This window comes from Chiloscyllium punctatum, chromosome 5 (genome assembly GCF_047496795.1).
Source record: "Chiloscyllium punctatum isolate Juve2018m chromosome 5, sChiPun1.3, whole genome shotgun sequence".
Lineage (NCBI taxonomy): Eukaryota > Metazoa > Chordata > Chondrichthyes > Orectolobiformes > Hemiscylliidae > Chiloscyllium > Chiloscyllium punctatum.
In genome coordinates, this window is record NC_092743.1 from 105,650,357 (window position 1) to 105,665,935 (window position 15,579).

A 15,579-nucleotide genomic window follows, 5' to 3' on the forward strand; every position below is an offset into this window, starting at 1 on the left:
GTTCTTCTTCTCTTCTGCTGGTTTATACTCTGAATAATAAATTGTTAATTTTTGTTTATTACAAACTTGATGTCCAACATCTGTTACTCATGAAGTTTGGTTCAGAACAATTCATAGAATAATACAGAACACAAGACCCTTCGACCAACTAATCTGTACCATCAAAACCATTCCTGATGAAGGGCTTCTGCCCGAAACTTCAATTTTCCTGGTCCTCGGATGCTGCCTGACCTGTGCATTTCCAGCACCACACTAATCTTGACTGTAGACTCTAATCCCCAGCATCTGCAGCCTTCACTTTCGCCATCATAACCATGCTATTACCTACACTAGTCCCACTTTTCTACTAGGCCCATAGCCTTGAATATTATGACACTTCAAGAATTCATCCAAGTATCTTTTTAAAGGTTGGGATTTCCTGCCCAATTATACTGCTGGACAGTGCATTCCAGAACCACACCACCCTGTGGGTGTGAATGTTTTTCCTAAACTTCTGTCTGAACCTCCTGTTTTTTTCACTTTAAAAAAAATTATGCCCCCTTGTTATTGACCCTTCAACTAAGGGAGTTTCCAGTACCACCTCGTTATCAATCTGCTCAGAAACTTCCCAATTCGTCATCTTGAATTCTGTACTTGCATCCTCTTCCTCCTGAGTAAAGAGGTGTGAAGTGCCATTTAACACACTACTGATGTCTTCCAACTTCATGCGCAGATTGCCCCCTGGATCTGTAATGGACCCTGCTCTTTCCCTGGTTATTCTCTCTCCCCTTGATATACTTGTAGAACATCTTGGGAATCTCTGTAATCTTCTCTGACAGCGTTTTCTCATGTCCCCCCTTTTGCTCTCCTAATTACTTTCTTGACTCCTCCCACACCCCACACTTTCTGTGCTCCTGTAGTGCCTTCGTTGTCTTGCTGTCTTTGTGCCTGTTATACCTCTTCTCTTTTTTTTACTCCGTCCTGAAGATTCCTAGACATCCAGGTTTCTGATGGCTTGTGGCTCCTATATTTAAATCTAAAGGGAACATATTGACCCTGTACTCTCCTCTGTACCTTTTTATTGCTCTTGAAAACTCTTGCTGTTTTCTTGTAGATTTACCCTCCAGCAACTTTGTTTATTTTAATAAAATCTACTTTACCCAATCCAAAACACTTTTTTTTTGTGTAGACCATTTCTATCCTTTTCCATAACAAACTTAAAATGTGTGGTAATATATTAAAACAGACAGTAGATGCTGGAGATTTGAAACAGAAACAGAGAAACTCAGCGGGTCTGGCACCATCTGAGAGTAGATAACTTAGTTAACGTTTCAAGTCCACTGATGGTTCATCAATTCTGCTGAGGAAACTAGAAGTCACCAGACTCGCAGCGTTAACTCTGCTTTCTTCCTACAGACACTGCCAGACCTGAGGTTTTCCAGCAACTTCTGTTTTAAAACATATGGTGTTCTGATCGCTATCACTGAAATGCACACCCTCTGCCAGTTTGAACAGCTATCTGGTTTCATTTCCAGAATTAAGTCCCAAAATTGCACTGTCCCTTATGGGACCATCTACAGATTGACATGAAGAGCTATCCTGTATACATTTCAAGAATCCTGCCCCCTTTGAACCCTTTATATAATGATTTTCCCAATTAATGTTGAGGGTAATTGAAATCCCTTTAATTATCCGATTGTTATTTTCACACACCTTAGTGAATTGACCACATAACTGTTCCTTCAGTTACTTGCTGACTGTTTGGAAGTCTATAATAAACACCTAATCGTGTAACTGCCCCTTTTTGTTCCTAAATTGTATATGAGGTATCATCCCTCCTTGCTGTAACTGATTCCCTAACTGATCGTGTGTCATTGAGGGTTATTTCATGTTTTAAGTTCACCGTGAATCCATTGGTGGGCTGATTTTCGTTTGGCTTGCTATCCCTGTGTCATAACACTCTCCATATTCCTTTAATGTCTGTAGAAACCCATTGGTTTTGGTCTTTAACCTGCTTAATGATTAGGACTTTGCAGTTCTCTGGGGCAGCAAATCCTAAGGATTCACCACTGTCTGAGTAAACAAATTCCCCCTCCTGTTCTGCAATGACCTGTCCCTTACCTTGAGATTATTTCCATTGGAAGCAGCAGAAGAAAGTACAAAACAGGTTGATGGTATAGAGGTAGGATTTGCTTACTTGCTGCCTGTTAACTTTAATAAAAGCCTTTAATTTAGCTGGCACTATTTCTTTCTTGTAAAGTAGACACTTGCCAGACAATATTTATCACCCACGCATTGGCACAGTGAATGTGAAGTGAAATATTAGAATACAGAGTATAATGTTGGTGTTTTGATTTTTAGTTTGCCAAAAGCCGCACGTGAATGGTATGATCAAGCAGTTGCTCATCAGGATTGGAACCTCTGTGATGGTTGCCTACTATAAAAGTGAGCAATGGAGAAAGGTATGTTCAAGGCGCATCTATCTCAATGAAAAATAGCAAATTCAGTTTACTTGCTCCTTCACCCTTACTCTGTCCTCTTTCTATCATTTTTCATCACCAAAGGATATTAAAAGTTTTAGTTTTTGTCACCCCTGCACACTGCCTTTATGTGTTCACTCTTTTTATTGGGGAACTGGCTGACACCTAAAGACTTTTTATTATGTTATTTCAGTGAAGATGTTTGTCTGTTGTGTAATCCACAATACTGCTGGAATATTACCAGTCACTATTTTTGTTAACTTAATTTACAAATGGTAACTTGAGAAGTCAGAGTCAAGTCCTGCGACACTTGATGCAGGTATCATCATATTTGGAAGGGGAGTCAAAAGCTATGGTTAGATGATGCCGACCATTGTTTTTAAAAGACTGTCAGAAGAAAAAGACGGGGGCATGATTGGGGAGATGTGAGAGAAGATGATGGGTTGAGCATGGTTGTAAAAGGATAATGGTTATAATCAAGTGAAAAGCTGAAGATGAGCAAGACTTCGGCCACCTTAAAAAGGGCTTTTTCTGGCTGTTTAGACAGTCGAGATATCATCCCATTTATAAGCAGTATTCAGCTTTGCAGAAGTGAATGAGATTAGGGAAATATAAACATTTTGGCTTGAGGAAGGGAAGTATCTTGGCAAAGGACAAGAAAGAAAATCTCAACTTCAGATCAGAGTTGATGGTGAAGTGCATAATAGTCGAAAAAAGACAAAAATTGGAGTCATCAGTCTTGGGATGATTTGATTCAGTTTCAATAATTGGGAGAATCCAGAGTTTTCCTCATGATTCCCATTGACTCCAGTTTTGTTAGAGCTCCTTGATGCCATGCTTTGTCAAATACTGCTTTTGATGTCAAGACCAGTTAATCTCACCTCACCTCTGGGGTTCGGATCTTTTGTCCATGTTTGAAGTCAAGGAACTGAGTAGCTCTGGCAGAACCTAAACTAAGTATCAGTGTGCATGATTTCTAGGGTCAGTGAAAGAACATGCAGAAGAATTAAATACTCATCCTTTTGTAAGGGACTGTTATGAAGTTGTAGATGTGTACTGTACCTTTAAGGGAGTTGAAACTTCTGGCTGGCAGAGTGTGCTGAAAGAAAATTTTTAAAATGTAACATTTGGTTATGAAACAAATAGCTGGAGCTATGTTACCATGGTACACAACAAATTCAAATTCGGCCAATCAGTTTAAATTATGCCACAGATACCAAAATCCAGTTGAATTTGAATTTTACTATTTTGGATGACATCAAAACAATGAGCCAGTCTGATGTTTTAGGGTATATAAAATCGGGTATTTGGAGCAGTTGGGGAGCACCAGCAGAATAGCTCTGTGTAAGATAGCTGTCCATAAGAAAATTGTGCTGTAGGAAACCTGAAGACAACCTAGAGGAATTTACAGAGGAAGGTTAACATCCAAAGATGACAACTGGTTTTTGCAAGGTTTGTGAAGGTTTGTAGCTCAGGTTGAGGTTTAGGGTGTAGCTTTGCTCGCTGAGCAGTAGGTTTGATATCAGACATTTCATTATCTGGCTAGGTAACATCATCAGTGGTGATCTCCAAGTGAAGCGAAGCTGTTGTCTCCTGCTTTCTATTTATATGTTTGTCCTGGATGGGGTTCCTGGGGTTTGTGGTGATGTCGTTTCCTGTTCATTTTCTGAGGGGTTGATCGATGGTATCTAGATCTATGTGTTTGTTTATGGCGTTGTGGTTGGAGTGCCAGGCCTCTAGGAATTCTCTGGCATGTCTTTGCTTAGCCTGTCCCAGGATAGATGTGTTGTCCCAGTCGAATTGGTGGTTTTTCATCCGTGTGTAGGGCTACGAGGGAGAGAGGGTAGTGTCTTTTTGTGGCTAGCTGGTGTTCGTGTATCCTGGTGGCTAACTTTCTCCAACCACAACGCCATAAACAACGCCATAAACAAACACATACATCTATTACCATCTATCAACCCCTCAGAAAATGAACAGGAAATGACATCACCATGAACCCCAGGAACCCCAACCAGGACAAACATATAAATAGAAAGCAGGAGACAACAGCTTCGCTTTACTTGGAGGTCGCCACTGATGATGTTACCTAGCCAGGTAATGAAACGTCTGGATATCAAACCTACCGATCAGCGAGCAAAGCTACACCCTAAATGACAACTGGTTTTGAAAATTGATTTGCCGTAAACGTGAGGGAATTTATTGGAACAATATTGTAGAGTGGGAGGTAAAGATAGGTTAAGAAAAAGGACTTGGACTTTGATTTACCGAATCTGTGTTCTCTGTATTTTTTCTACCCAAATTGTTTTTGTCTGTCTTGTAAATTAATGTGTGTGTCCTTATCTTCCAAACCTCTACAACCTTAGATCAAGAATCTATCTCCATTTTAGGTATATAAAGGCACTCTGCCACAGAGAACTGTGAAGACATTGAGTTTCAGAGCTCAACCATCTGAGCATATAAATTCCTCCTCATCTTGTCTTAAATTATCATCCCATTATTCTGAAACTAAGCCCTCTCATCCTAGACTTTGCCACAGTGTCATGGGAGAACTTTCTTCCTCAAAGAGTGAAGTGGTATTTTATTGACATTACCTTGAGTTGGGGGATTGGTTGAGCATCACTTCTAACAACTTTACAGGTCTTAACCCTTCCCTTATGTTTATCTACTGCCCTCTGGCCTTTTCTTTGACTCTACTGTTGCCTAGAAGCTGTTCAGGTCTGACAGAAGGCCATTGACCTGAAACATTAACTCTGTTTCTCTCTCCACAGATGCTGCTGAATACTTTCAGCATTTTCTGTTTTTATCTCTGACTTACAACAACTGCAGTATTTTATTGTTTTGTTAGATTTAGAAGAGATTCTGGTTGAAAGTAAGTGTGTTGACTGATAATGCAATTGCATTTGTTATGTCTTATCTCAGGCAAGGAAAGTTCTGGACACATTACACGAAATTCCAGTGAATTTTACGATATTGAAGGGTCTTGTTAGTGAGTATGCTGTATCAAGATGCCAGATCATTAATATTGCTGGAGATGCCTTTCTCAGAACAGGATGTGTGAATAAAGCACTTCGGCTATTAAGAGGTATGCCCTAGTATTCCAAATGATGAGAATCATCCCTAGCTGGGTGACTAACGCTTAAGTTAGGCTTCCCTTATCATTATCAAAATCAGGGTCCTTTGCTTGTGACTGTTACTTTCTGAAACATTTTATGGTGATATGAACAAAGCAATTAAATTTTCTGTTTTTCTGCAAAAATCCTAGGGATTGCTGTAATCTCATGACTATGGAGAGTTTCTAAGAAAATTTGTACGAGAACAGTTGGGTAACCTTTTAGTTTTGTTTCAGTTATCAGAGGAACATTTCTTTCGTCTTTCACTGAATTTTAATCTTTCTATTCTTCGTAATAGTCAAGGAAAATACTTAGTATTTGCTTGCTTTGCTAAGTGTGTAAATTTACGATAATATAATCTATCTGAATCATTGTGTCTTTGCTAGAGTTGTCAAACTCAAACTCAAATTCAATAAACTTTTCCTTTTAAGTTTCATGCTGATTAGGGGTAGGAGGAGGTCATTCAGCCCCTTGACTCTATTCCACCAATCCATTTGCTGACATACCAGATGCCCTAACCCTTCAATACCTTTACCCATCAAAAATCAAACAAACCTGGCTTTTAAATAGTCTAATGACCCTCCAGCCTTGTCAGCATTCTCAGTGGGGGAGAAAGAGTTCCACTACCCTTTTGAAGAGTTGCTTACTGACATCACCTCTGATCAGCAGTTAGTGATTTTTAAATTGCTTGTATAGCTAAAATTTTGAAGGACAGTGAATCTTATTTGTAGTGTTTTGTATTGTGGATGTTACATTGCCCCAGTGGATGTGTTTCAGGTGCACAACATTTACTGAAAGGAACCAGTGGCTCTGAAACATTTTGTCAGCAACTAATTAGTCATGGCAGAAGACCACATGGATCATCTATCATTCTAACCTACCTGAATTCACTCATCACTGCAAACAAATTCCTCAGAATTAATGGGAACTTTAAGGAAACTTCAAATATTTTGCTTTATTTCCCCTCTAAACCCAGTAAATGTATATGCATTTTTTTATATTAATGTGTAAGTTTTCAATTGAGTTTTGGATTAAAAAGTATTTCAAGGAAACATATTTATTTGAAATGTTCCAATGTGTTGTAAAGTCAGTATAGTAATTTTGTTCAGACAAACTGTTACTTACATTCTTATTAAACACAATAAGAGTAACGTAAATTTCTTTTAAACAACATTATTGTTCTTTGCTTATGTGAGAACCTGCATTTGTGGGTGTCTGTCATGTTGTGTTATGCGAGGGGAGTGTGGAGATGAGGGTTCTGGCTCTTCTTTGCTGTAACCGTATCAATGGCATTGTTAATGACTTACATTCTGAACCAACTGGCTGGTCACCTAGAGGACCCACATTGATCTAGATGGTTAAAATGAAATGAAATCGGCAATCACCGCTTTGCTGCTGAAATTATCCAGATAAAATCTCTTCTTATTCTCATGTATATATTTTTAATACACAGAATCTGGTTGGATAATCTGTACTCCAGATTGGCCCTGTGATGATTTGGATGTTCTCAATCGACACAACTTTTTGTTTAGCCTTGCTGATGCAACTCTTAAGAATAACATGTATTGTGAAACACTGGAAATTTTGCAGAATTTGCCCGGATTCCAGAAAATAAATGGTAAGTGCATTGAAACAATCTAGTATTGCACAGAACTTGTGAATTTGGAGAACAGTACACTTATTTTACTAGAGTGTTGTGTCAACCATTAGGTTAGGTTAGGTTAGGTTAGATTAGATTAGATTATATTACTTACAGTGTGGAAACAGGCCCTTCGGCCCAACAAGTCCACACCGACCCGCCGAAGCGCAACCCACCCAGACCCATTCCCCTACATTTATCCCTGCACCTAACACTACGGGCAATTTAGCATGGCCAATTCATCTGACCTGCACATTTTTGGACTGTGGGAGGAAACCGGAGCACCTGGAGGAAACCCACGCAGACACGGGGAGAATGTGCAAACTCCACACAGTCAGTTGCCTGAGGCGGGAATTGAACCCGGGTCTCTGGCGCTGTGAGGCAACAGTGCTAACCACTTTACCACCATGCTGCCCACTGTTTGTTTCTGAATTTTGTATTCATCCATATTCAATATTTCATATTCTCCTTTTCATTGAGCATTGAAAATATTTAAATTACATGGTTACATTTAGAGTAATAGAGATGGAAACAGACCCTTTGGTCTAACCCATCCATGCCGACCAGATATCCCAACCCAATCTAGTCCCACCTGCCAGCACCTGGCCCATATCCCTCCAAACCCTTCCTACTCATATATCCATCCAAATGCCTCTTTAATGTTGTAATTGTATCAGCCTCTACCACTTCCTTTGGCAGCTCATTCCATACCCGTACCAACCTCTGTGAAAAAGTTGCCCCTTAGGTCTCTTTTATATCTTTCCCCTCTCTCCCTAAACCTATGCCCTCTAGTTCTGGACTCCCCGACCCCGGGGAAAAGACTTTGACTGTTTACCCTATTCATGCCCCTCATAATTTTGTAAATCTCTCTAAGGTCACCCCTCAGCCTCCGATGCTCCAAGGAAAACAACCCAGCCTGTTCAGCCTCTCCCTATAGCTCAAATCCTCCAACCCTGGCAACATCCTTGTAAATCTTTTCTGGAGATTTCATTACATGAACGCTTACTTCAAAATTCCGTCTGGTCAAACATCTTTTTTTTGTCCCCAATTTGTAATAATTTTATGTTAACTAAATAGGTGTTCAAAAAATGTATTGAAAGCAACATACTGGTCAGCCCATAAACCTTTTAAGAGGGTTTCTACCTGGTCTACTTAATAGACATTACAGTCTGGTTAGTATACACACCCCCAGGAAAAGGGTGAGCTGTGATGAGTTAGGGAAGGTCATGGTCTCTCTGACTCGATTGCAGATGTTACATTTTATTAGTGACCTTGGTGGCAATCCAACACAGAATTGGTTCAGGAAAGTGGCCAAACCAGCAGCACCACCACCTCAAAGGCAGTCAGGGTGGGTAATAATTCCTAAACTTGCCGGCAACAAATAAATAAACTAGACTCCCAGCATGATTTGTGAATACTGGGTGCAGATGAGATGAAGGAAAAACAATGACTGCAGATGCTGGAAACCAGATTCTGGATTAGTGGTGCTGGAAGAGCACAGCAGTTTTGAAGCTACTTGGATGCTGCCTGAACTGCTGTGCTCTTCCAGCACCACTAATCCAGAGCAGGTGAGATGAAGATGAGCGGTGATGTGTGAAGTGTGAAGCCTGCCTATAATATCATTAAGCCAACTGATTAAAAATAACTAAATACTCGAGGGTGGTATCATGACTGAAATGTAGCCCAGTGTGAGGAAGCAAGTGGAAAAATTCTGGATGGAGAAGCTAAACATTTGAGAGATTGAGATCATTGGATCCACATCTGCAATCAACTAAAACCAAGCATATACCAAATCTTCAGGATTTTTCTCCTTCTTTCAGGGGATGTGGACATTGCTATTGAGGCCAGTATTTGTTGCCCATTCCTAATTATCCTTGCAATTGGGTAGCTTGCTAAGCCATTTGAGTGCAATTAAAAGTCAACCACATTACTGTGCCAGTTAAATTTCATCACAAGTATCTGTCCTAGTTCTTTGTAATTGGAGGATCTTGGAGGAGGAGGGAGACATCAAAGTAGGACCATTGCAAAACAATTTATTTGTTTTATACTGTCTTAAAGAAGCCACTTCTCTTGTTGCTAAACAAAGTCTAATACAAAACTCAATAAGGAGTTATTCAGAAAAGTAACCAAAAGCTTGGTAGATTTGAGGAAAATCTTGAAGAGAAATTTCCTTTTGGAAAAAATTTACAATTTCTTTTGACAAACAAGTTAAAGTTTTTATTTATGTATTGCAGGTATCATGGATATCTCACTGTATGTCAATATTTTCAACAACCTGCTGCAAGAGTGCATCCAGAATAATTGTCTTGGGGTATCAACTGACACACTGGAGTTTATGAGATCAGCAAACATTCCTGTAAACACTTTGGCTGTAAGAAACTTAATTACAGCTTTAGGAAGATCTTGTTTGTGGCCAAAAGCAAGAAAACAGTATAAGAGTAAGTCTGTGTCAAGATTGTATTCTTGTTCATTTGTCTAAAATTCCATTTTGTCCTAAAAATAGATGGAAATCCATTCATTGACCAGCACCGTTAATTTCTGTCAGTACTTGCCTTGCTGTTTTGTCATTTCCTGTCAGGTCATTTATCTAGCTTCAATTGTATTTTCTTCTATTTATTTATTTATTGGGTATGTATGTCATTGACAGGGTATTTAAAACTGATCCCCAGTTGCCCCTGAGAAGGTGATGGTGAGCCACAGTCTGTGTGGTGGAGGTCAGAGGCAGGAAGGGAAACCACAGGCTTTGGTGCTGCCTCTGGCCTGAGCACAGCCTCCTTACTCCAGTAATTGGAACTTGATGGATTCCCTGATCTGGGCCCTGCTGTAGGTATACCCATAGTTGGTTAATAAAGGATTCCTGTCTTTAACACGATAGTGAAAGGATGATAATGTATTTCAGTGTCAGGATGGTGTATTTCTCTTCTGCTGCTCAACACTTCCCTCTCACCCATCCCACTCAGTGCAAAGATTGCCAGCACATGTCCCTTCTGGCCTGTGTAGCTGGGCAACAAGGAAGTGCACAAAGGTGATAAATGACAGCACCAGGCCAGCGAACCTCGAACATGTCACCCAATAAGATCTCTTTTAGGCCTCTTCCAGGATATTTCATGGTTGGGGAGTAGGGAAAGACCAGTGAGCTTTTGTCCTCATGCACTGGCCAGCATGGTTTTGGGGAAGGTTTGACATGGATCTGATGGTATTTTTCTGCCTGTCAGTTTTTATTGCATCATGGGGTAGAGGTGTGTTAAAATGAGGTACCATCTGCCTGTCTGGTTGCTGTTAGCAATCCCATTACACTATACAGGGAGCACATACACTGTTCTCTTGAGGACCTGAATATTGTCCATCTCCCAACCAGCACAACTCAAAGCAGTTACATTTGTATGTCTTACTTGCTATTTTCTATCATGTTTCCTAAATAGCTGTATTTCAGAACTGGCTCACTAGATGTCAAAGAGCCATAGAGATATACAGCACGGAAACAGACTGTTCGGTCCAACTCGTCCATGCCGACCAGATGTCCCAACCCAAATTTAGTCCCACCTGCTGGCACCTGGCCCATATCCCTCCAAATCCTTCCTATTCATATACCCATCCAAATGCCTCTTAAATGTTACAATTGTACTGGCCTGCACCACTTCCTCTGGCAGCTCATTCCATACACGTAACACCCCGTCTGCATGAAAACATTGCCCCTTAGGTCTCTTTTATATCTTTCCCCTCTCACCCTGAACCTATGCCCTCTAGTTCTGGACTCCCCCCATCCTGGGGAAAAGACTCTGTCTATTTATCCTGTCCATGCCCCTCCATGATTTTATAAACCTATAAGGTCACCCCTCAACCTCTGATGCACAAGGGAAAACAGCCCCAGCCTATTCAACCTCTCCCGATAGCTCAAATCATCCAATCCTGGCAACATCCTTGTAAATCTTTTCTGAACCCTTCACAACATCTTTCCGACAGGAAGGAGATCAGAATTGCACACACTATTTCAAAAGTGGCCTAACCAGTGTCCTGTACAGCTGCAACATGACCTCCCAACTCCTGTACTCAGTACTCTGACCAATAAAGGCAAGCGTACCAAATGCCGCCTTCACTATCCTATCTACCGGCAACTCTACTTTCAAGGAGCTATGAACCTGCACTCCAAGGTCTCTTTTTTTCAGCAACACTCCCTCTGACGAAGACTTGCTTTCCCAAAATGCAGCACCTTGCATTTATCGAAATTAAACTCCATCTGCCACTCTTCAGCCCATTGGCCCATCTGATCAAGATCCCATTGTAATCTGAGATAACCTTCTTTGCTGTCCACTACACTGACAATTTTAGTGTCATCTGCAAACTTACCAGCTCTACATCGTATGCTCACATCCAAATCATTTTTATAAATAACGAAAATTAGTGGACCCAGCACCGATCCTTGTGGCACTCCAGTGGTCACAGGCCTCCAGTCTGAAAGGCAACCCTCCACCACCACCCTCTGTCTTCTACGTTTGAGCCAGCTCTGTATCCAAATGGCTAGTTCTCCCCGTATTCATGAGATGGAACTTGTCGAAAGCCTTACTGAAGTCCATATAGATCATGTCCACTGTTCTGCTCTCATCAATCCTCTTTGTTACTTCTTCAAAGAATTCAGTCAAGTTTGTGAGACCTGATTTCCCATGCACAAAGCCATGTTGACTATCCCTAATCAGTCCTTGCCTTTCGAAATGTACATCCTGTCCTCAGGATTCCCTCCAACAACTTGCCCATCACTGACGTCAGGCTCACCTGGTCTCTAGTTCCTTGGCTTGTCCTTACCACCTTTCTTAAATAGTGGCACCATGTTAGCCAACGTCCAGTCTGCCAGCATCTCACCTGTGACTATTGATAAAAATATCTCCGCAAGGGGCCTAGCAATCAATTCCCTCGCTTCCCACAGAGTTCTAGGGTACACCTGATTAAGTCCTGGGGATTTATCCACTTTTGTGTTTCATGACATCCAACACTTCCTCCTTTGTAATATGGACATTTTTCAAGATGTCACCATCTATTTCCCCACATTCTATATTGTCCATGTCCTTCTCCACAGTAAATACTGATGCAAAATACTCGTTTAGTATCTCCCCCATCTCCTGCGGCTCCACACAAAGGCTGCCTTGCTGATCTTTGAGGGGCCCTATTCTCTCCCTAGTTACCCTTTTGTCCTTAGTGTATTTGTAAAAACCCTTGGATTCTCCTTAACTCTATTTGCCAAAGCTATCTCATGTCCTCTTTTTGCCCTCCTGATTTCCATCTTTAGTGAATTACTTTATGTCCTAAGGGTCTGATGAGGTATTTGGTAATATATCTTTCTCTTCCATTTTAGGTTTTTTCCCCTTTTCAAGGTTCTTGAAATAAAAAGCTGATCGTTGTAAAAGTGATCATGAAGTTCTTAGATAATCATTAAAAAGGCCAATCGCTTCATTAACAGGGACAGAATCTGGCCTCCCTGACCCAGATTGGTCTCTTACGATTGTTGACTCTTTGAAGTCAAGCTGAGCTAGCAACTGTTTTAAATCAAATGCTACGTAACTGGGTCCAAGAGCAATACCAGCCACCACACTGAAAATAAATGCCAGTGATACCCACATCCTGAGAATTTATTTCACTTTCTTCCCATTTTTCTTTCCTCAGCATCTATTAGATTTATGGCAAGCATTTCACTGCAATTTATTATTTCGGACAGCTACATTACCACTTCCTGATCATGCAGTCTTAATACTTTGGAACCAGTAAATTGCTTTTGTAATTTAGTTGTGGTTGTTTTGGCAGAGTGTGACTTTGTGCACTGCAAATTATTCAATGACCAGTTATTTGGGTTATTGCTGATGCTGTTTGAGTATAATTGTTTGCTCGAGCACCGCCTAATTCCTGTCCTCCAGTTTGAATATCCAAATGAATGTCTGTCTGTTTTAACTGAAAGCCCTTCACCATTATAGCATTCCTGCAGATGTTGGTGCTGACTACTCAAGTTCTGGACTGCAGCTTGAACTGTCAATCTTCTATCAGATGAACCTGTTGGCACTGAACCATTCATGCTAGTTAGTAATGGAGGAGCTGGATAGATTGCCAGTCAGCACCTGAAACATATTTTTAACTTGGTACTTAGACCAAGTAATCATTATTAGCATAGGTATAAACCAGCTTACAGGACACTGCTATCCTGAGATTAATTTAAGAAAACAGTTACACTGAAGTTTGTTTCCCTTGTCTGAAGATTCTGAAACTATGGTTTATAACCTCCAAGTGATTGGCCTTTTTGGACTGAAATGAGAAGCATGGTTTGTGAATCTTAGATCATCCCAGAAAGCTGTGGATGCTCAGTCACTTATTCAGATATTTAAGGAATTGAAGGATGAGCATGGTGCAGGCAATTGGAGTTTAGGCGAAAGCACAGCTGGTACCTTGTTGAATACTGGGCTAGGCTCGAGGGGCCACATAGTCTATTTGTGCTTCTATTCATTGTACTCCTGTGCACATCCTTTCTGGCAGGGACATTAATTCAACTGAATGCAAGTTATATGCATTTAAGAAAATAAAGTTTTGCTTAATGTCTTAACTTTATGTACTTTTGATACATGGTAGCCAATTTTGCATACAGCAACCTCGCATAATGCAATAATTGCCAGGTAATATGAGAGTTGAGAGGTAACTATTGGTCCCAGGGTATGAGAGAAAGAAATGAAAATAATTCTGATTTCTTTTTGCAGAAGCTTTGTCCAGTGGGTGCTATCCACCAGTTGAGGAAAACCTGTACCGCAAACTGCTCCCGATTCCATGCTTCCTGTCAGAAGTGGAAATGTTATTGGCAACTGAAATGTTCCTTGTTATGAATGCTAGCAACATTCAGAGCCCCAGCGTCTCCAAACAATCTCTGCAGATTGTACTGAGAAGGTTTAAGTCCATTCCTTTAAAGCTGTAACTTTGCTTTATCATTCAGCAAGTAGGTGATTTATTCAAATTTGTTTTTTTTGATTTTAAAAGGAATGAAGATGAGAAGAATCCATTGACAAATGGAGATTATGAAGCAGCTGTAGACAGATTGCTGGTAGCTGCTCGAATATCAGAACCAAAGCTTCAGATAAAGCACACAACAGTCAACATTGCAAAAGAAGAAGTTTTTAGTTTAGAATATTCCTCTGCGCTGAAGTGGCTGGAATGGAACATGAAATGGGCTGGCAAGGTTTGGCTGTTCGACTAATTATGACAGAGATTGCTCCAGCCAGAATATTAAATATTTGAGTTATAGGTGTTAAATTGCCAATCACTGAACAATAAAACTATTTGATGCTGAAAATCTATCTCTTCTGTAAACTAAGGAACGTTTGTACAGTTGAAATGATTTTTCAGATGATGAGGTCAGGGGAACACTCTTGACCAGACTTCCTTGAACACACCAGAAACTTCCTTGTAACTTGTAATATAAAAGTATTACAATATAAACTTGCTTCCCCTAATCTGATTAAAATCTGGTGGGGCTGGACTTGACATTAATCTATCCTGCTATATATGAGAGGAACAGTATGCACATATCCAACTCTTTTATTGTGAAAACTGAACTGGAAGCAAGAATTTTAACCGACCAAATCAATTTTCATGCGTTTTTTGAATATTTTTTCTGAAAGGACATTGAGGTAGTTGAATGTATGCATCTTTGCGTTGTGGTGCAGCTAGCTCTGTTGCAACATACACTTTTCTCCTCCAACTGCACCGATCTTGTTGCTCGTGGTGCCCTCGTAAAACTCCCAGCACGTTAGTTGCACAATGTGATCTCTGTCTGGCCTTTTGCTTACCCACACCATGCCACTGTTCCTTCCAGAAATAAATTTTCAGTACTGTTGCTTCATGCAAATGCTCAAGTATTTCATTTCTGAATGACCTTTCTTTCTTAATACCCACTGGTTTGTACATCAGTTAGTCACATCTTGAGCATTCTTTGCAAATGTCAAAGTCCAAAAGAATTAATCTTTCTTCACAGTTCAGCATTCTGCGCCATAAGTAACAGTAGGAAATACCAATGTGTCCAAAAATTAGTTAGTGCAGTCATTGCTTGTGATATGGCTTCTACTTCAACTCTATTTTCTATATGCCTTGAAGATCAAAAAAACTCTATATTCCAGCATTTATTATATTCAACCACAGTATCGGGTATTTTTCTAAAGACTTGACTCAAAAAAAAAACCAAGAAATTTTTAATCTCAGTCCTAAGTGATTAGACCTTTAACCTGAGACTACCTGTGTTCTAGATTTCCCAGTCGCGAGAAATTACCTTGGTACACCCTGTTAAGCTTCTTCAGAATCCTGTATGTTTCAATGGGATTACTTTTTTTTTGAAACTGCACTGCCTCGT

At 40.3% G+C, this 15,579-nt stretch overlaps 1 protein-coding gene across 5 annotated transcripts in view; it reads left to right on the forward strand.

The window, feature by feature from the left end:
* Positions 1-15,569, forward strand: part of topaz1 (testis and ovary specific TOPAZ 1) — an 84,641-nt gene extending 69,072 nt beyond the window's left edge. For all 5 annotated transcript variants that reach the window (XM_072570971.1, XM_072570970.1, XM_072570973.1 and 2 more), the window contains 6 exons: positions 2,341-2,441; positions 5,379-5,541; positions 7,023-7,187; positions 9,443-9,646; positions 13,940-14,123; positions 14,214-15,569. In XM_072570971.1, the coding sequence (XP_072427072.1) occupies positions 2,341-2,441; positions 5,379-5,541; positions 7,023-7,187; positions 9,443-9,646; positions 13,940-14,123; positions 14,214-14,430 (1,034 nt within the window). In that variant the 3' untranslated portion in view covers positions 14,431-15,569. The remainder of the gene's footprint in view (positions 1-2,340; positions 2,442-5,378; positions 5,542-7,022; positions 7,188-9,442; positions 9,647-13,939; positions 14,124-14,213) is intronic.
* Positions 15,570-15,579: the final 10 nt, after the last annotated feature.